Consider the following 20,489-nt stretch of genomic DNA (forward strand, 5'->3'; position numbering starts at 1 on the left):
TGGTAATGCGACATAATTCTGACCTATGGGCTCCCAATTTTCTGTTCCAATTCCCCATTTTCTTTCTTAAGGAAAAGTCAGAGCAGTGCATATTAGCATATTTTATGTTTCATTGACTAGAGGTTTTCATGTTGAAAATTCCTATACAGTCTATAGTTACATGCTGTCTTTTAAAAAGAATATCTGCTTAACTTTAATGCATTTCCTGAATCTGGAATGTACTAAACCTAATTGTTATATGGAGTCACCTGTGGAGAGTTTAATGGAAAAGCAAGGCAGCAAATTAGTACCATATGATTAGCTTGAGTAATACCAAGTTTGTTTATCCAAGGCCCTTCAGAAGAATGGACTGTATTTTTAAGATATCACTTGTTTTCCCTATCTGCACAGAAGCATGTCTCTAGTTAACTGGACATTTAATTTTCCACTTATTTATTTTCCCCCTTACAGATAGCTTGTTGGCTATTCAGTATGTGCATAATATAGAGAAAAATAATTATAGGAAAAGGGACAGAGAGAATGTCATAATTAAACTGTGCATGTGCAAAATACACTCAATGTACCCGAAACATCTTGATTGCTATAATCAGGTAGACTAGGTTTTCAGCAAATACTTTTAAAAACAGATTTATTTCAAGTCAGCAGCAGAGGGGCAGCTCTCAGAATCACCTTATACACAAAATTAACTAAATTTACCTCTGATTATATTTTTTTAAATCAGCTGTAAAGAGAAATCAACATGTAAATCAATGGATTTATGGAACACTCAGGCATCTTCAGTGACCTTACAGAACAGGTTTATTTCTCTCTTGTCTGAACTCTCCTTAACAAAAGCTTCTGAACCTGCCAACCGCAAACATGGAAACTTGCTAAAACTTTTATTTTATAGTTTAGAGATTAAAGTTTAGATTGAGTACAACTGTAGGGTCAAGGAAAGTTAAAACATCCATGTGGGAGAAGGGTGTTATGACAAGTTAACACTCATTCACTATTTTTATAAGGAAAAACAATGTCTGCCAAAAAATAAGAAATGATGATTAAAAGGGATTTAGGCCAATTCAAGGGTAACAAAAGCCCAATCTATGGGACCCCAAATCCTCTTTCTTTTCCTTTCTTGGCCTTAAGGTGTTCGAAGCTCATATGCAAATATTTAGCTGTGTTCTCCATCTAACTAACAGGATGCTGAGAGTGTCATGGGTCTGCTGCTTTACTGGATGGTGAACTGCTGAGAATAAGCCAAAGTCAAGGAAGCTAATTTTATGGTCAGCAAACAAAAACAAAGTAAAAAATCCAAAAGAACCCAAACAAATAAGTAAACAACAAAACAACTAGAGATTTTTAGAGCTTAATATAGCTTTATCCTCTGGAGAGCTCTGCCTGATTGCAGACAGCTTAAAAGCAGGCTTCAAAAGCACAATGGACTAGTATCTTTCTAAGGGATTTGCCCAGGATATGTTCAATAAATGAAAAAGCACATTTGTTCCTCTGCCTTCTGTAATGAGCCATACCAGTAAAGGCCCCACTGGTTTGGGAAGCAAGCAAACAGGTTACATTCTCCAACTCAGTTACTAGGTTTTAATGACACAAAGCCCAAGTTCTCAGAAGCTGTTTTACTCCAACACATTTACCCTGTTTGCAAAGATAAAAATAAAGACCCTTTCCCCTTTTTCCTGCAGAAATATTGAGAAATTCATGCCTTCCTCAGTGCTGTTCCCGCCTTCCATCTCCTGTCCTTCATCACGCCATCAGGTGCCTGGATGTAAAATCAGGGAGACAGGAGCAAAGAGGAGGACAGAGGAAACATGCCAGGAAGAACCTGATTAGATCTGGGGCAGGCTGGGGCTCCAGAAGATTCCCCCCACACACACACCAGGAAGAAGTCATAAATGAAATTAATGTCTTTAAAAGAAATTCTGCCTCAAACCATATCCCCCTCCAGTGATCTTCTTGAAGCCCCATTCTTGTATAATTCTAGTTCTTTGACAAGGCAGACTGACACTTTCAATCTAGTAATTTAAGGGCAATTTATTTTGAAGTGGCAATTTATTAAGTACGATTCAAGAGTGCAGAGGGTTATCACAGCCAGGAAGAAACTCACCTCATGTCTTCTAGGCAGGGCCTCTGAGGTTTGATTTCAGGTAGACAGAAGACCTCACCAGACTTCTAATTCCTGGATTTTTCTGTACCCATCTCCCATCCTACATTGCCATAATCAGGAATAAGTCGTAAAATGTAAGTTCCCTGATGTTGTGTTGCACTGATTTAAATTCATGGCAAGCTGTAACAGATTGAGTTCTCTGAAGAGCCTCGTACTGCAGAAGGAAGCCAGGAAGCCATGTCACCTCATTTGGCGTGGGGCCAGGTCTCAATCCTAAATCTCTTGGAAAGTACTACTTCTGTGGTGATTGTGATGAATGGCCCATCCTGGAGGGGGCAAAGAGGCACCATTTATCAGCAGGAAATGTGGGCTTCTTTGAAATATCAAATCTCCCTGCTTGCCATGATCATGTATGCATTCAATCTAGTAGTTTATTATTTTTGTTTAATAATGAAACATGTGGCCACATCCAAAAGAAGAGGTGAATTTTGTGAAGACGAAGACAGCGATCCTAGATATAGATCTAAGATGCCAAGAATCAGGTTCCATTTTTCTGAAGTTGTTTTCTGGCCCAGGGCAATAAATGATCCCAATCACCTTTCTACCACATATTCCTATAATCCCCTTAGGGCAGAATTTTCAAGGGTCCACTTCTCTGTTCTGTCCTCCCTTGGTCTCATATCATGATCTGTCCCCGGAAGCGCTGACCTCCTGCTATGGACTGATAAGACTCTAGGCCTTTGAAAGGATGTTTGCTAGTAGTGAGGAGGGCTGGGGCTTCCTTAATAGTTAAAATCTCTCTGCTTTTTGCCTCAAATTAGTCAAAATGAAAGGTGATCATGGGTCTGAGCAAGTATAGCTCTCCCTCTCCCATTCCTTGTACACTCTATTTTGTTCCCACAGGCCAGCTCAGGCCAGCTGAGCACATAACATCAGGGTTACATATCTCCCTAGCTGCTTCCTCTGGCTCCATCTCCCTATTGCTGTCCAGGCTGCCTCAGATCTGAAAGGTTTTAAAATTCAATAGACCATATGTGGCCCATTGTCTACCCTGGGGGTCAGCAAAGGATGGCCTGAGGGCCAAATCCAGCCCACTGCCTGTTTTTATAAATGGAATTTTATTGGCATGCAGCCAGGGTCACTCATTATATATTGTGTCTGGCTGTTTTTGTGCTAAAATAGCAGAGTTGAGTACAGTTGGCCCTTCTATCTGAGGGTTCTGTATGCATGGAGTCAACGAGTGTGGATTGAAACTATTCAGAAAAAAATGGTGTTTGTACTGAGCATGTACAGACTGTCTTTTCTTATCATTATTCACCAAACAATATGGTAGAACAACTATGTACCTAACATGTACATGGCAGTAGATACTGCAAATGGTATAGTTTGGATATGAGGTATCCCCTAAAACCTCCTATAAGCACAGGAATATTCAGAGGTGAAATGATTAGTTGGTGAGAACTGTAACCCAACCAGTTCATCCTGATTTGAATGGTAAAATAGTTAGGTGGGGTGTGGCTGGAGGAGATGGGTCACTGTAGGTGTGCTCTGGAAGGATTCATCTTCCCTGAAGCCATTCCTAATCCCACTGGAAATATGTGGAAGAGGAGCCATGATCTACACCAGGACCCAAATATACTTGGGTTCCCTGAGCATAATGTCATTTAATTGTTAATTTATTTATTGATTGATTGATTTAGTGGTGCTGGATACTGAACACGGGGCTTTGTGCATATGAGGCAAGCACTCTACCAACTGAGCTATATTTCCAGCACCCCCGCATAATGCCATTTAATTGCAGCCAATATTATGCTTCAGCTGCATGTGAAAGAACTACATTCATTATATCATTGGAAGTATCTACCCTACTGAGCCTTCCAGTGGGGGCAGGGTTCCTGCTTTCACGGAAATTAATCTATAATGCAAAGAAAAAGATAAGCAAATAGAACTTAAAATTACCTTACAATAGTTATTTAAACTATGTCTTTTTGTGGAACGACAATCAAGTGTTGAAGAGTGTCTAATGAAGCAAGTGACCATCTAAATAGGGTTATCTGAGAGAGTTACACTCAAGAGTTCAGATTAGACAAAACCTTTAAATACATATGCCTTAATGGAGAAAAAGGGAAGGGCAGTCCAGCCTTAGGAACTCAATAAAAATACATTACACCCAATAATGACCATAATAATGGTGGCAAGGAATGTCAGGTTCAAAGGCTCAGAAAAAGTAGAGGTAATTCTTTGTAAATCACAAACTTAAACGAAGGCAACACTTTTCCAGTTCACAAAATCTTTCACTTTACCCATCAGGAAACATGATAAAATATATAAAAGTGCTATTTCCACAGGCCTCTAGCAATTCTTTCTGGCTTAGACATTTGTGTCTCTATAAGAATGAAAAACTAGCACAATGAAAAAACAAAATGGAGTTCTATCGCCATGGTTAACCAAAACACCTGCAACCAGGATTGATTGCAATATTCGTCCCCACAGGACAAGTCATCTGATCACTAATGTCGGTACGTGTCAGCACGGCTCATCCCTAGAACAGCTGATTTACATTAAGGCTTCAGTTCAGTGATAGAACATCTGAAAACAGATTTGTAGTTTAGTCCATCAGCTCTACAGAAGGATTGGGAATAAAAGAGCCTTGAAAGAAAATGAGGATCAATATAAAGAGAATTGCTTTGCTGTGAGAAAAACTCGACAATGTAAGAAATGGATTCACGGTTTCATTCAGAGGTGGGATTCACCATCCGGTGGGAGGGTGCTTCTCTCTTCCATCCTACATTGATCACAGAATTTTATAGACGGGGGATCCTTAGTTACAATCTGGTTCAATTTCTCATGTTAGCAATGAGGAATGTGTGGGTATCCCTTCACATACTGGCTTAGCTAAATATGGTCTCCGAAAAAGGATGCAGGTGGATGTGAGAATGAATCGGACATTGTCCCCACCCATCACCCAGGAGTTTACAGCCCATTAGTGGAACTAAGATAAATAAATATATACATATACATATATATATATATGTATATATTTATTATATGTATTATATATGTATATGTATAATATGCATGTAATACTATGCTATATATGTATATATTGCACAAAATAGAAAATATGCTTCTATATTTGAAGATCAGGCTCTAGACTCAGCTCTAGGGGAATTCAGAGGAACAAAATCTTGCCTCTGATTGGCTGAGTGGGTGTGCAGGGAGGGGGACTTAATTGAGAAATTCTTAGGGAAAATCAGCACATGAGCCAGGGACGGTGTCTAACTCCTGTAATCCCAGCAGCTTGGGAGGATGTGGCAGGAGGATTGCAGGTTCAAAGCCAGTCTCAGCAATATAGCAAGGCCCCAAGCAACTTTGTGAGACCTTGTCTCAACAACACAAACCAAAAAAACCAAAACCAAACAAACACCATACCAGGCCCAGTCAATGCTGGGGACATAATGGGAAACCAAGAGATACTTCCTGTCCTCAGAAATAATATAGTGTTTGGGAAAACAGTTATTTTTTTTTCCCTTCTTTTTTCAAAGACTTAAAGGAGAATGAGTAGTTGATCTCTGGGGTCCCTTCTAGCATGACAATCGCGAAGGGAGGCAAGCACAGTGGCTCTGTGTGAGAACAGACAGAAGGCTGCACGCCAACTCTCCTCCTTTCAGTACTCTGCAGATGGGATTCTTGCATCCTGGGAGTTTCAGCCTAAATACATACCTGGGGAGGACAGAGGAGAGAAGCAGTGCACTAGACTTTCTGTTTCCTGACAAAAATCACTTGTTGACCAAAATCTAGCCAGGCTTCTCTGAGTACTTTTCTCAACCAGGCCTCAACCTTGGCCTATAAAAAACAACAACAAAAACCAAAACAACAATAACAACAACATAGACTCAACACAAATAATTTTTGTCTACTCCCTTACCTCCCGTTAAAATACCTGAACAAATACTAGCACAGTTTCTACAGCTCAAGGCCACATCTCCAGGATGACCCCAGTCCCTCCTAAACAGCCTGCCGGAGAAAGCTCAAGGCTGTCAGAAGAATTTACTGCATGTTCCAGCCAACACCTGACCATAGATAGGCCCCTGACCACTCTTTCTTAGAACATTTGATTAAAAAGGGCTTACAGTTCTGTATTCTGCCTGTGTTCCTCTGAGATGCCTATGAATCTCTTTTAATTCAGGAGTGTCTTTCTCAAGACCTGGAAATGAACCTTCCCTTAAAATGTAACGCTCAGGAAGAACGGGTCTCCTGAATTCCAGCCCCGAGGGAGAACAGGCTCCTACCACTTACAATTTTTCAGCTCCCAGAGACAGCTGGCCCAATCAGTAGTTAGAGACCAACCCTTTGTAATTTTTTATTGCCCTGACTCTACTGAACCCCTGTTCCCCAGCCCAACTCTCCTTTTAAAATGCCCAGTCCCCTTTATACATCTCAAAATGGATTTCAGTATACAGTAGATACTATTGCCATAGTAGATTGCTGATTCAAATCTGTCCCTACCCCCTTTAACCAGTGTCTGGTTTTGTTTATCTCTGACAGTCATCTGGCAGAGTGTCTCAGACCTGGATCTGGCATCTTCAGACCCTTGGATGTGACAACTGGACCTTCAGCACACACAGAGACCTTTGTCTCATCTTGATCTGCTTGCTCCTTTGAGTCTCCAGTGGTGAGTCTGACTTCTGAACCAAACATTCATTGAAGCAAAGTAAGGACAGATTTTTATTCTTAAGATTCTGAGTTTTTCTCTGCAGCTGGATTAGAGTCCCATGCTGCTTCTAAATGGAACCCCATGGGCTGAAACTTTTCCTTCCTGGATACTTAGTTAAAGAGGGGATTCATTCCCTGACTCGTGGGCTGGGATTATTATCATTATTTTTTTTTTTCCTGGCTCCTATGACATCTTTGTTCTATGTGATTCTGCTGATCCCACAGGGACTTTCCAGCCAACTGACACCCCCTGTCTGTGCATTTGCTGGCAGTATGGTCCTCGACGGTGGCTCTGGTTTTTGTTGATCTGATGATTTGATACTAAGGCTCATTCGGACACGTGATGGTTTCGTTGGGAAACTTAAGATCCCCTGCATTGACTCCTCCAGTCCACTCTGATCACCTCTGCCCATTCCTCCATTTCTACTGCAATCTTCCCTGTACCTTTAGGTAGTCTCCTTCAACCCCACCTCCTTCACTCCTGGCTTTATCCCTGCCAGACCTTCTTTCCCACTCAGACCCTCAACTACAGTCACTGGGAACTCAAGGACCTCAAGGAATTTAGGGACCCCCTAAAGCAACTACCTAGGCTGAAAAAAATATGGAAGCAGACACTGGAGCCTGCAGCCTCCATAAGATTTTGTATCAGAGCAAAAAAAGTCTTAAGTTTTCCTCTGCAAATGTGGGTGGGAAACTTTAGCCTGCTTATTCAGCAGATTAGCTTTAAGTTCCTTATTTTCCAAAACCACAGTTTGAATACACATAGAAACTGGAGTAGAGATAAGTACCAACTCTTACAGAAAATATTGTTTTGTACTATTGTACTTACGACTGACTCATGGCTAAAATTTAAAAACAAAAATCATAGATACTATACTTGAGTTGCCTTTATATTTATGTATTATTTATGTGTATTCTGTATTATTATATACATATTTATATTTCCCTGCTTCCAGATGGAATTACCAGATTAATTTATCAAATCTCTCAAAGGAGTTCTAACCTCATTGGCTGAGAGAGAAATAAATGCTTATATAAACTAAATTTCCCTAGAAGTCCCAGAAATACGGAAACCAACTCAAAAGTTTTTGAACTTTATGTAATTTGAGTAAATCTTTGGTAAATAAGACTAGCTTGATAGTGTCGATTTATCAAAACAGATATGTTTTCAGAGATGTCAAGTTTAGATAAAATGTAAGCATACATTTTTATTTTACTTGGCTTACTAGTTAAATAAACTAATATTATAATAACTAGATTGTTCAAAATTATAAAAATGATGTTTGATTTGAATCTAATTAAGCCATTTGGACAAACTTTATTTCAGTAATAGTTTTGTTTTATAATACATTTACCTAAAAACAGTTTCTAAGATCTTTTTGATAACTTGCAACCTTGGTATTAAGTGCTATGTATTATAAAGTGAAATAATAGATGTTAATTAAATATCTAAATAATTTCCAAATAAGGTGAAGTTCTGAAACATTCATTATTAATCATGAAATTAAGTTTATATACTTTTGGCCTTTTATTTTTATAAGGTGCAAAACATCTAGAGATATTTAATCCTATTAATAAACATGTTCTAATTGCCATATTAAAAAATTATGCAAAAGCATATGCATATAGAGATTGTGAAAGGTTATAGTTGTACAATTTGCTAATCTGCTATAGAATATTAGTATGTTACAGTTCATAATTGTTCACTTCTGAGTTTCCTCTGGAAGATAAATATTACTAAGGATTAAAAATAATAATCAATGTATGTAAATAAAACTTTTAGAAATAATAAAGAACTAGGGGAAGCAACCTTGAATGAAAGGTATGTAAGGAAGGTAAAATGTTTTTTGGTGAAGGAGAAAAGCATCATTTTGTCTTCAAGGAAAATGACTGTTTTTCTTTGAATGGGAGAGAGTACAGGGCAAAACCTCAATGGATATAGAAAGTTGTAGAAAGTTTGAGGAAAGGAAATTTTTATGCTGCAATGTTGAATTAATTTGTTCAGACCACCATATCAAAGTGTCACAGACTGGGTGGCTTAAACAGATATTTATATTCTCAAAAGTTCTTGAAGCTGGAAGTTTGAGATCAAACTCCCTGCAAGGTAGTGGTCAGCTCCTGATGAATGACTATGAAAGATTTTTCTTTATCTTTTTGCTAATCCATTTAGAAGACAGATATTCTGTATTAAAATCATTTCCAGATCCAGGTATATTGGCACATGCCTCTAACCCCAGCAACATAGAGGTGGAGGTAGGAGGATTATAAATTTGAGGCAATTTAGGGAGACCCTGTCTCAAAATAAAAAATAAAAAAGGCTGAAGGTATAGCCTCATGGTTCAATCCCTAGTACTGGAAAACAAATAAACAAAAATCCAAACAATTTCTGTGCTTCTCATCATCTTTACCAGGTTCTTGATTATGTAAGAGAACCAACCAAATCTTACTTTGAGAATGCCTAAGGGTTTTGGTAAAAGACAAGCATTTTACCTCATATATTTATTTTTGCATTCTTTTACTGTCATTTTGGTTAGATAGGTAACTAAGTATTGTTTCAGTGACCTGAGACCCTATTTAGTTAAATGTTTAAACCTTTTGACATTCTTGACAACTTTGCTGTCACCAAATCAAACGTTCAACGAAGCCTTCTTGATGTTGAACTGACTTTGTGATTTCCCAGAGGATGCCTGGACAATCTCAAAGGATTTATTCTTTCATTTTGGAAAAAAAAAAGTTAATAGAATTGAATTTACCTGAAGGGTAAAAATGCATGAAAAATACCATCTAATAAGAAGAGAGGTTTACCTCTTCTCTAGGCTATATTTGATAGGTAAATATTCTATTTCAAATATTATACAAAGTTCCTAGAATTCTGTTGATACCCTTGTTTTCCAGGATATATCCTTGAATTACTTCACCTGATATGACATGATAGTGTTATGTGATAAGTCATAATTCCAGTTTTTATTTTTAAATGTCATTCATCATAGACACAACCAAATTACCTCACCCATTGTATTATTTTGTGTGGGTATGCTACGAGGACCTGAACTTAGGACTTTGTATATATGCTAGGCATGTGCTCTGCCATTGAGCTAAACTATGAAGTCAACTGTGTTATTTTCAGAATGAACTCTCAATAGATGCTCAACTATGGCCATTTTAAGTTTTTTTTCCTGAAAACTACTGCAAACAGTTCAATCTAACTGCTTCGTCTTTTAAGAAAAATGGATTGTCTCCCTTGGTCTGGGGCATGATGGCACACACCTTTAGGCCCAACCACCCAGGAGACTAATGCAGAAGGATTGCCTGAGCCCATGGGTTTGAGGCCACCCCTGGCACTATAGTCAGATTCCATTTCAAAAAACAAATATACAAATCAATAACTAAGGGGACTGTCTCAGGGAATCACATACCAGGTGGTATGACATTGCTTAAAATTCCAAGATGACCCTCTGAACTGAGCCAAAATATACACAAATGTAGTAGACAAGCAGACAGGATCATAAAGTTGCTAACCCAGATCAAGTACAAGATTAAGTACATTGCACTGACTGACTAAACTGGCAAAGGATGATTAGAATTGTTTTTATAGCTTTTGTTTGGAATACTTCTGGCTCCTTGATGTTCCATCTTGTGGGTATAAGTAAACATCTTCTGCTTTTTTCTTAAGCTATCTTTGACCCATAGCAATCTAATAAGTCAACCTTTTGTAAACACAATTTGAACATTTATCTCCCCCTCCCCTGATAGTGGGGGTTGAACCTAAAGATGTTCTACCACTGAGCTACATCCCTAACTCTTTTTTCTTTTATTTTGAGACAGGATCTTGCCAAGTTGCTGAGGCTGGGCTCAAACTTGTGATCCTTCTGCCTTGTCTCCAGAGTAGCTATGATTACTGGTCTGAGCCACTGAGCCAGCAAAACATTGATCTTTTTATCTCTATCTGGTTCCCTCTGCCCCTAATTTGGAAACTATTATTGAAGTATTCTTATTTATATGATAGTAATTTGCTGCATGTTCTAGCCAACACCTGACCACAGATAGGCCCCTGATCACTCTTTCTTAGAACACTGACTAAAAAGGGCTTACAGATCTATGTTCTGCCACTGTTCCTCTGAGATGCCTATGTATCTCCTTTAATTCAGGAATGTCCTTCCCCAGATCTGGAAATGACCCTTCCCTTAAAATGTAATGCTCAGGAAGAACAGGTTCCCTGTCTCCCAACCTCTGAGAAGAAAAGGCTCCTTCCAACTCCTAGAGGCAGCTGGGCCTAATCAGTACTTAGACTGACCAATACTTTGTAATTCTCTTCTGCCCTTACTAGTGAGCCCCTGCTTCCCACCCAACTCTCCTTTTAAAATGCCCAGTCACCTCTGAACATATCAAAGTGGATTTCAGGATATGCTAGACGCTCTCCCCTACTGCAATAGTAGATTGCTGATTAAAATCTGTCCCTACCACTTTAACCAGTGTTTGGGTTGGTTTATCTTTGACATCAGAAACTGTGGAATAAAAGTCACATGTGATTCTCCTTTATTTTGGGAATATGCCTTCACTGTGACCTCTGATCTTAGGGAGACCTTACCAGATTTTTGGAGGAGTTTTCTCTTAGGTTTTCCTAACAGAGATTTCAAATGATTTAGATTTGCTGATTTTTTTTTTCTTGATACATTGCTGGTTCAGTCTATTAGGGAAGATCCTTCAAGAGTGGAAAAAAAATTGTCAAGTGAATATTTTTCTATTGATTACTTAAACCAATGGAGTAAGAAAAACAGCCCCCCCTTCTATCTTTTTTCTTCTTTTTTGGGGGAGGGGGTGTTTTTTTAAATAATAGAATGAAATGGAAGAAACAGTCCAAAAACAAGAAACAAAAACAAAAACAACAATAATAACAAAAAACTGGAAAAATAGTCCAAAATAGAAAACTGGATTATCTACTTTACATTCTTATATGATCTCATAATAACTTCTGTCCTTATTAGTTGTGGCACATGCTACAATAATCAGACTGTCTAAAAAAAAAGTAGATTGTTTTCTAATATAATACATTATTTAAAAAGTCCAGGTCTTGAATTCACTTTCATAAACGGGTAATTCAGCATACCTGGACAATTTTACTTAATGTCTGATGTCTGCTGTTTTCACAGTCTCCTTTTCCTCTGCTCTGCAAAGTTTGTGTTTTTAAAAAGTATTCAGTAGTAACTGAGTTGCTGCTTCATATATTCCCAAGGGAAAAGGAAGAATTGTGTGATGCAAATATTTCCTGTCTAGGATGTAGTGAAGGTACACACTTTGTCCAATTTATCAACACATCAAGGAAAGGTACTACTAGGTCAGCAGCGTGAATGGCATCATTTCTAGTGCTTCAGCTCAGTGTAGGAAGACCCAAGTTCACACTGCTCTGTGCATATGTGTCTGGGAAAGTTACTGAACCTGTCCAAATATCATTTTCCTCTAAAGGAGAGCAATGACACCATCACCTACTCCATGGGGTTGCTGCACAGAGAAATGGAGATATTATACGTAATGTCCTTAGTACAGGGCCTGGCACATTGCAAGTATTAATAATTCTTCTGCATTTTCCTCTAAGGCCACTAAATTCTGATCTTCAGATGGTTAGCCCACCCTCGGTGGATACCAGCAGAGCTTCTAAGCAAGCTCTCCTACTCTGTGCATCTTCAACATGTCATGTAATATGAAACAAAAAGTATCTACACATGGCATGAGTTCAAAAATACACAGTGTGCTCTCATGCATAAATTTGGAATTCATCTTAGGCAGTTTGTCAGGCATGTGAAAGGGAAATGTATACTAAATGAGTGAAAGAAAGCAATGAAAGAGAGAGGAACAAGGCCAAGCTGTGACTTAAAATGTGCCAGGGTCTGGTCTATTTTTTTCCATCAACATGTGTTGTTCTCATTAATGGGATTTTCTCACACACTCAGTAAGAGAAGAGGCAAAAGTGTATTTTGTTATAGCTTGAAGGCTCATCCAAACACTCAAGGGATGTGGTAAACCATCAATTTTCTGCAGACTATAATCATCTTTGTGAGATCAAGTGCTCATGACTTCAAGCATCTCTGACCTTTGAAATAACACCGGAGCTCCTTTTAATCTTTTTCTAATGATGAGGCAAGTTTATTATATTCACTTAGTCAAATGAGATTTGAAAATATCTATCTGTCAAAGTCACTTCAGTTTTCTTGCTGGCCACATTATTAGTCTTCATAACAGATGAGAGGAAGACTGTGGTCCAGGGCTATATCTAGTCTATCGTCTGTTTTTATAAATAAAGTTTTATTGGCTCACAGCCAAACTAGCTTCTTTACATTTTGTCAATGGCTGCTTTCCTATCACTATGGCAGAGGTGAGTAGCTGTGGCAGAAATTATACAGCCAACAAAACCTGAAGTATTTGCTACCTGGACTTTTATAAAAGAAATTTGCTAACTTTTGTCCTAGCCGATTCTCTGGTCTAGAAAGAAAGAATTCCACTTGAATAAAGATGCATATTAGATTCTCAGTGAGAATTTTAAAATTTTCCATGTCACCAAATCAGATACTTTTCCCATTGGCACAGAAATAAGAAACTGAGGGGCTGGGGTTGTGGCTCAGAGGTAGAGCGCTCACCTAGCATATGTGAGGGTTCAATCCTCAGCACCACATAAAAATAAATAAAATCAAGATATTGTGCCCACAACTAAAAAATAAATATTAAAAAAAAGAAATAAGAAACTGAGGATAGAAATACTACTTTGGGAGTTGGGAGTCAGTAATTCATTAATTAACTCATTGCACACCACAGCAGAGAAGCACTGTGGCAAATGCTCCGGTTAATGTGTAAACAATACACATACCACCTCTGGCATTATGGAGTGTATGGTCGGATGAAGGACAAATGGTGACCATTTCATTCATTCATGAATTCTTCCTCCCTTTATTCGTTGTGATGGGTCAGGAAATACAACTGGGTATACACCAGTTAAATACACAAATCCTACTTTCTAATGGGGGAGAGAGATAGTAAATAGATACATATGGAGATGGCAGGGTTTTGGCAACGCTGTGAGAGTACTGGTTGAACCGTGTGACACTGACATTTTTATAAGTCAAAAATAGTAGAATGTTGACCATTTCCCTACAGTTCAACCTATCCAGAGTATGGTAGGCTAAGGAGGGACTTGTGGCTGACTGTGAAGTGGGAGGTCAGGGTAGGCCTCTTGGAGGAGATGACAGCTGAGCCCAGACTCTAGTGACAAGCAGCATGCTGCCCTGCCAACAGCTAAGGAAAGATTTCCAGGCAGGGGGAGGGAGTTGCTAATGTAGATAAAGCCAGAATCAGCTTGGCTGTGTCGTGAGCAAGAGAAAGTTCTGCCTGGCTGGAGCAATATGAGCTGTGGGGAAGAGGGAGGAGAACCAGCTGGAGAGGGGGTCAAGGGTCAGGTCATATAGGGATAGGAGGAGGATACTGGCTTTTGTTCTAAGAATGAAGGGGAAGGGTCTGTGTAGGAAAGTCACACGACCTGGTCCATGGCTTTGAAATGTTTTCATTCCTTGTGTGTTTAAAAGAGACGGAGAGCAAGAGCTGAAGCAGAGAGGCTAAGTTGGGTGGGTATGGGGGAAATGTGCAAACTTAGATGCCAGCAATGGAAGTTTCCAGAAGAGTAGAGATGGACGGGGCTTGGCAATAGCATCAACGTAAATTAAGAGAGAAAATGAAGGCCTGGGAAGGCCTCCCTTCCCATTTCAGTCCCTGACTGTGCAGCAGGTCTATCCATAAGCCTACTGGGGCTGGAGAAGAACAAGGTCCTGGGGACACTTCATTCACAGAGTTTGTGTCCTAGTGAGCTTTGGACACCTGTGTGGTATTCAATTGGTTCCTTTGAGGAAAGGTCTGGAAACTCTGAGAATAGGTGTTGGTTGAACTGTCTTAAATCATGAGAGGAGTCACAGGAACAGAAGTAAAGGTGGGGAGTCCAATTCCCAGGGGAGAGGATGAGCTGGAAGAGAAGAGGAATTAGCTTTCCTGCCAATGAATTCTGTCATCTCATCTCCTCTGCACAATTCTTTCTTAAAATGGGAGTGTGAAACTAGGTTTGGGTGTTTAAGAGGGGATGCAAGAGCTGAGGCTGGGTTGGAGGAGAGGCCAGGAGTTCCGGGCTGGCTCCCTGTTAATCACCTACAGTGTCAACTTTATTTATAATATCAATGAATGTTAAATTGTGTACGAATCATATTGCCAGGTTTGTTTGTTTTATTCTTTTCCTCTTGGGTCTACTACATTTGTTGTTTTTTTTTTCTTTTCTGTATACTATTTTTCTTGATTCAGCTTATTTTGATTCTTTGCTTTGAGTGAATCGGTAGTGTTTGTGCTTTCCCAAGGGCGGAAAGAGGAGTCATAATGTTGAAAACTGTTAGTGTGTCTTTGGGTGGCAATTAGACTTCTATTATGTCCTTTGAGATAGACAGTAATTAAAACATGGCCACTAGCACTATTCCTACCTTTGATTTCTCCATGTAACCAAATGGACCTAGAACAGAGTGATTTCAAATATATACCTCCTGAGAAAGCTTTGTGACCTGAAGGTGCACCCTGCAAGCTGATCCTATCTACAACACCAAGTTGTGGCATAAGCAGATTTAAAAATCATGTCGCGTAATCACTTCTTAGGCGCAACAGGTTTGGCAGAACTCCAGGCTGCATTCCTTACCAAACACCTGAAAATGTTCCAGGTTATGTGGATTGAAAGGCTTTCCACCCTTTAGTATGCTTTGTATGCCAAGTATTCTACTCAATTCTTAATCAGGCAAGGGTAGTAACTGTTCTTTTTCTTCACTAGCATGGGGTCTCTCACTTCATTTCTCTGGATTTCTAAAGCATTTTATTGACACAACTCATATCACAGACAACCCTGGGTGGCCTTAGAGCATACCACTCCCTGCTGATAGATTGCCCATTCATAAGTTGTGTTGCATCTTTGCTTCTCCTATTTATCATAAGCAGAGACTTATTGTTGGTGAGTGAATAGCTCAATGAACCAAAATTAGCCCAAAGGATGCCTTACTTTAAATAACTAAGGGATTTAAAATGCAATTAATAATTCTACCCCTTTATAATGCCTTACTTTAGGGAAGGATTACACACAGTTAAAAAGCTGATGGAATTGTACTTGCCAAAAGGAGGTGTGGACAGAAGGAACTTAGTGTACCCAGAGCAGTCCGTGTGAAAATGTTTATCTTTCTCAGGTCTTGCCAGTCCAAGTTTGTGAAGCTTTACTTATTGTAGCCATAAAACAAACTTCACTTATATTAGGGACACATTTAAGGGGAGGCCAACAGTATCACCGTGTTTTAAATAGGCTAAGACTGGGGATTATTATCTAAAAAAGGCTCTCAGAAGGCTACATTTTTGAAATTTGTAATCATGGTCAAACACGTTTCTAGTGCCAAAGCTTGCCTTATCTACTTGTCCAATAATATTAAGTTAATCACTCAAAAAGAATTTTTTGAAAACACTCTTAAGCTATCTTTCAGTTAAAATTCACTTAAAAGGAGAATAAAACTCATTCTAATAGCTGTACCATCAGAACGATTTGCAGAAGCACTTTATTTTACCATATCTCCAATAAGAGGAAAGTATAAAGATACAAACAAAAATATCACTGAAAGACCCATAAAAATGTTTGTGCCTTTTCACCAAGAAATCCTGTGAATTCTTTAAGAAAAATAAAAAGCTATAGATGCAAAGATGTTCATTCTGTTGGAATACAAAATAAGGACTGGAAACAATCTAAATATTCAACAAACAGGATAATTTAGTAAACAAATATACACCAGTATAATGGTGTTTTCTTTAGTCCTTAAAATTAGGATTATGAAATATGGGCAGAAACATGGAAATATGTTAATTGGAAAAGGTTATAAAAATCATATATTACACGATGAACAAAATATGTACACAGAACGTTCTGGAAAGCAAGATGCAATCATTTCAAAAAGAAAATAAGATCGGCATTGGTCCTTATTCTTTTATTTGCTCTTTTCTGTTAATGTTGCTTGAAAAAGTAATAAAATTAGACAAATGCTAAGGCAGAACTCACAAAAGGAAAGAAAGGAATTAGCAAATTAATGCCAGAAAAATGGTAGGAAAAGGAGGTCCCAGTAATATGTCTGCTTCTGTTCATTTGGGTTCTGCTCTACCTCTTATGACACCATTTTTGGGGACAGGTATTTATTTGGCTAAACATGAGATTATATAGAACTGCTTTTAATCAAAATCCTTCAATTTAACGTTTTTATATTTAAAAAACTGCCCCAAATATTTTCACTGAGAACTATCAGTTAGCATTAAGTCAAATCTACCAATTCATTGTGGATTCTACCAGAAGCATCAGCTTAGACTCACGTGGGATGACACATGAACTTGGGCCACTTTGAGCTCCTGGGATCTAAGCTCTTGGGCCTCTGAGACATGAAGAGGCTAGAGTTCACCTTTAAAGGTGAGAAAGACTTCATTTCATAAACCCGACTCTTCCATTTTAAGGCCCACTCTTTTGTATACGCTGTTTTCCAAATTAGACCTGGGAGTGGGAGGCAAGGGAAGAGGTCACAGGAGGAAACCAAATTTCCACAGACTCCCTTCAAGGAGGAGCCCTGGGGAGGTTTTGTGATCAACTCCACTTTTTCTACCCGGAAGTCCCAGAAAGTTTGCCACATTCCACCTGGTCCCTTCAATGTCCCTTGAAGCCCAATAATTAAATAGGAGGAACCCCAGCTGCGAGCCTGGGTCTGAATCACTAAAACAGGGCTGCGCTCCATTATTACCCAGGCATCTGCATCCCCTCCTCCAGGGAGGCTCAGGACTGCACATTCCCTGCCTCCCCCCATCTGCTTGAAGTTGTCTCGGTGTCAAAACAGTATTCCTCCCACCGGAGGTGCCTGTCACTCAGCCCACCGCGGGGCTCTGCGCGAACCGGCTCCGCTCAGCCGCGGAGGGGGCGGGCAGGAACTTGGCCGTGAACTGAGACAGCGGGGAGAGAAAGCAGAGCGGGCCTACCTTAAAACTTTCCAGTCTCTCAGGGGATCCAAGTCAGAGATTAGGGAAACCATGGTCTAAGAGGCGGCTGCGAGCGGATCCAGAGAGGAGAGAGGGGACCAGGACCGGGTGACGACGGGGACGCGGCACCCGCTGGGCTCTGGCCGGAGCGAGCGGCGCCCGGCGCGGCTCTTCCTCCTTCCAGGACTGATAAGCGCTTGTCCTGGCTTCTCTCCACCCTCGGAATCAATCTTGCGCTATATTACTTCCCAGCCCCGCTCCAGTTCCGCACGCCACCTTTTAAAGCCCCTGTAATCTGCTCCAACTGATCAAATTTGACCTTTTTGTAGCCCACTTTATTCCAAGCACAGCTCTGAGTTAAATCTCTCTTTATTAACACCGTCCTTCTTGGCTTTCTTTTGGAACAAACACAAATCAAGCCTGAAGCCTCCAGCCTTTACCAGCAATCATTTACAGATTACTGCAAGCTGCAGTCTTCTCCCCCTTTGGGGTGTTTCTCCTGCCTCTGAAATTTCGCTTTCATATTCCTGTCGGAGGCTGGTTCGATTGCTTTCTTCCTTTTCTTCTCGGCTTAGATTCTGGGACGCTGACATCAGGGCTTAGAGCTTCCCTTGGAGGCTGTAACTACATTTCTGTTAGGATTTGTTATTATTATTATTTTTTAATAATAATTTGGAGCCGGGCTGCTAACAAGCTAGAATTTACTGTGTGTTTTGCAGCGGAGATTTTCCTACAGTGTTTTTGCCCCCTCCTTTCTTTCTTGTGCTTTTAAATAACAGGAAGGGGGTTTGAAATGTATGATCTTTCTAAACATGGCAAGAAGGTGTGGGCTTCTCCCTCCACTTGTGTCTTTTGTCCTTTACATAAAACCAAACATGCTTTCAGTGATCATCTGAAATTGTGCATAACAGATGTTAAAACATACCCGGAGCAGTATTGTTTTCCTAGAGTGTCCATGGTTCATCTCTCTTCCCTCCCAATCCATGCGGGTTCTTTGTGATTACACTGATATCTGATTTTCATAAGCACTGCCTCTTATGCATGGTTCCATTTTCCCTGGAGGGTCCTGGTTCTAGCTAATCCCTCTGCAACCCGACCTCTTCCTCCTGTTCTCATGGGATCCAGGAATTAGACACCCTTCGAATCAACTGGTGCAATTTCCATGCCATGTCACTCAGACTACCAAGATGTTTGTTGTAGATGCATGCCTCGTGAGTGAGCTCTCCTTGGCATTCTTTCTTTATGGCAAATTCTACTTTTTTCTCACATTTATTTTCAAAGGAAAATTTTAGATCATTACCATAAATGGAAATGTAGCTTCACTGGTCTTTGGTAGAAGAGAACTTCAGCAACAAGGAAGAGAAAACAATTACTTTTGTGCCTAGTTACAAAGACCAGCTGAAGGCTCTGATAGGGGTCCTTTTCCTTTGTTGAAAAGACAGTTTGGAGGCTGGAAATGTTAGCCCAGGGTAGAAGTCTTGCCTAGGCTGTGTAAGGCCCTGGATTTCATCCCTAGTATTAAAGGAAAAAAAAAGTGGGGGGTGGAGTTCAAGTAAGTAAGGACACATAAGGACACACTTTTCCCAGTAGGACACTTCCCTCAGGAGGAAGGGTGAAAGGTGTATAGAGAACATGGTGACCCAATGTTTTGTAATGTCCTTACTACTTAAGATCATCAGGAGAGACTAAAGAGGATCCCACTTTCTTGCCTTTAGGTAAAACCAAGAAAGAGAATCTGGGTTCTTTGCTTTTGGAAGCAATTTGCTCTTATTGTCAGGAGGTTCTGGTCACTCCCTCACACAGCATTTGAATCCCTTCCCTACTATCCTGTTCCCTAAACTTAAAATAGGCAGCAGATCCTCAGTTTAAATTTGCTTTCTCTTTGACAATCTTATCTGTCCTCCTTAAAGAGAATGACACTATCTTTATTCTACAATTAAAAGAGAGTTCATACCTTGTGCAAAAATCTTTGCCTCTCTGGGGCTTCATGCTTCTTCCTGGGCTGTCCTTGCTGTCCCACTGTGAATCTTGGGCCACAGAACAATCATGTGTAAACATTTACATAACACTTTGAATCCCTAAGGACTTCACCAAATGTGGATGATAATAATAGTTTATATAGAGAGTGTACCTCCAAAGGATTCTGAGGGCTCAGATAATTAATAAAAATATTTCCCCTTTAAAAATTAGAGGAAAACAAAAGATTATAATGAAATAGTTTCTACAACTATAATGACATCATCATTATCATTAGCCCACTGTGCCATGGTGACTCAGGACGTGGGGAGGGAAAGAAAGGAGTCCTTAACAGGGGGAGGGTTTGGGCTTTTGGCCAAAGGACAAAAGGACCAGCCAATCCTTGTAAGTTAAGAAATACTACTTTTGCAGAAACTTTTTAAAGGAAGTAAGTAGAATCTTTCTTTCAAGTAAAGCCTTGCAGCACATCTAAAAGAAAGAAACAGATAATAGCTGAAAAACATTATCACATACAGGAACTGTTCTAGTTTCTAGGTGCATTTACTCATTCACTCCTCAGAAGAAAGTGACCAGTGGCACTCTCATTTTGTCAGTGTAAACAAGGACTTTTCAGCATGGAGACATTAAACACCTAGCCTGG

At 39.7% G+C, this 20,489-nt stretch overlaps 1 protein-coding gene across 4 annotated transcripts in view; it reads right to left on the minus strand.

Moving 5' to 3' along the window:
- The window catches only part of Celf2 (CUGBP Elav-like family member 2), a 497,862-nt gene extending 479,871 nt beyond the window's left edge, over positions 1-17,991 (minus strand). For all 4 annotated transcript variants that reach the window (XM_077802701.1, XM_077802699.1, XM_077802700.1 and 1 more), the window contains exon 1: positions 17,873-17,991. In XM_077802701.1, coding sequence (XP_077658827.1) covers positions 17,873-17,925 — 53 coding nt within the window. In that variant the 5' untranslated portion in view covers positions 17,926-17,991. The remainder of the gene's footprint in view (positions 1-17,872) is intronic.
- Positions 17,992-20,489: the final 2,498 nt, after the last annotated feature.

The sequence above is a fragment of the Urocitellus parryii genome, chromosome 9 (genome assembly GCF_045843805.1).
Source record: "Urocitellus parryii isolate mUroPar1 chromosome 9, mUroPar1.hap1, whole genome shotgun sequence".
Lineage (NCBI taxonomy): Eukaryota > Metazoa > Chordata > Mammalia > Rodentia > Sciuridae > Urocitellus > Urocitellus parryii.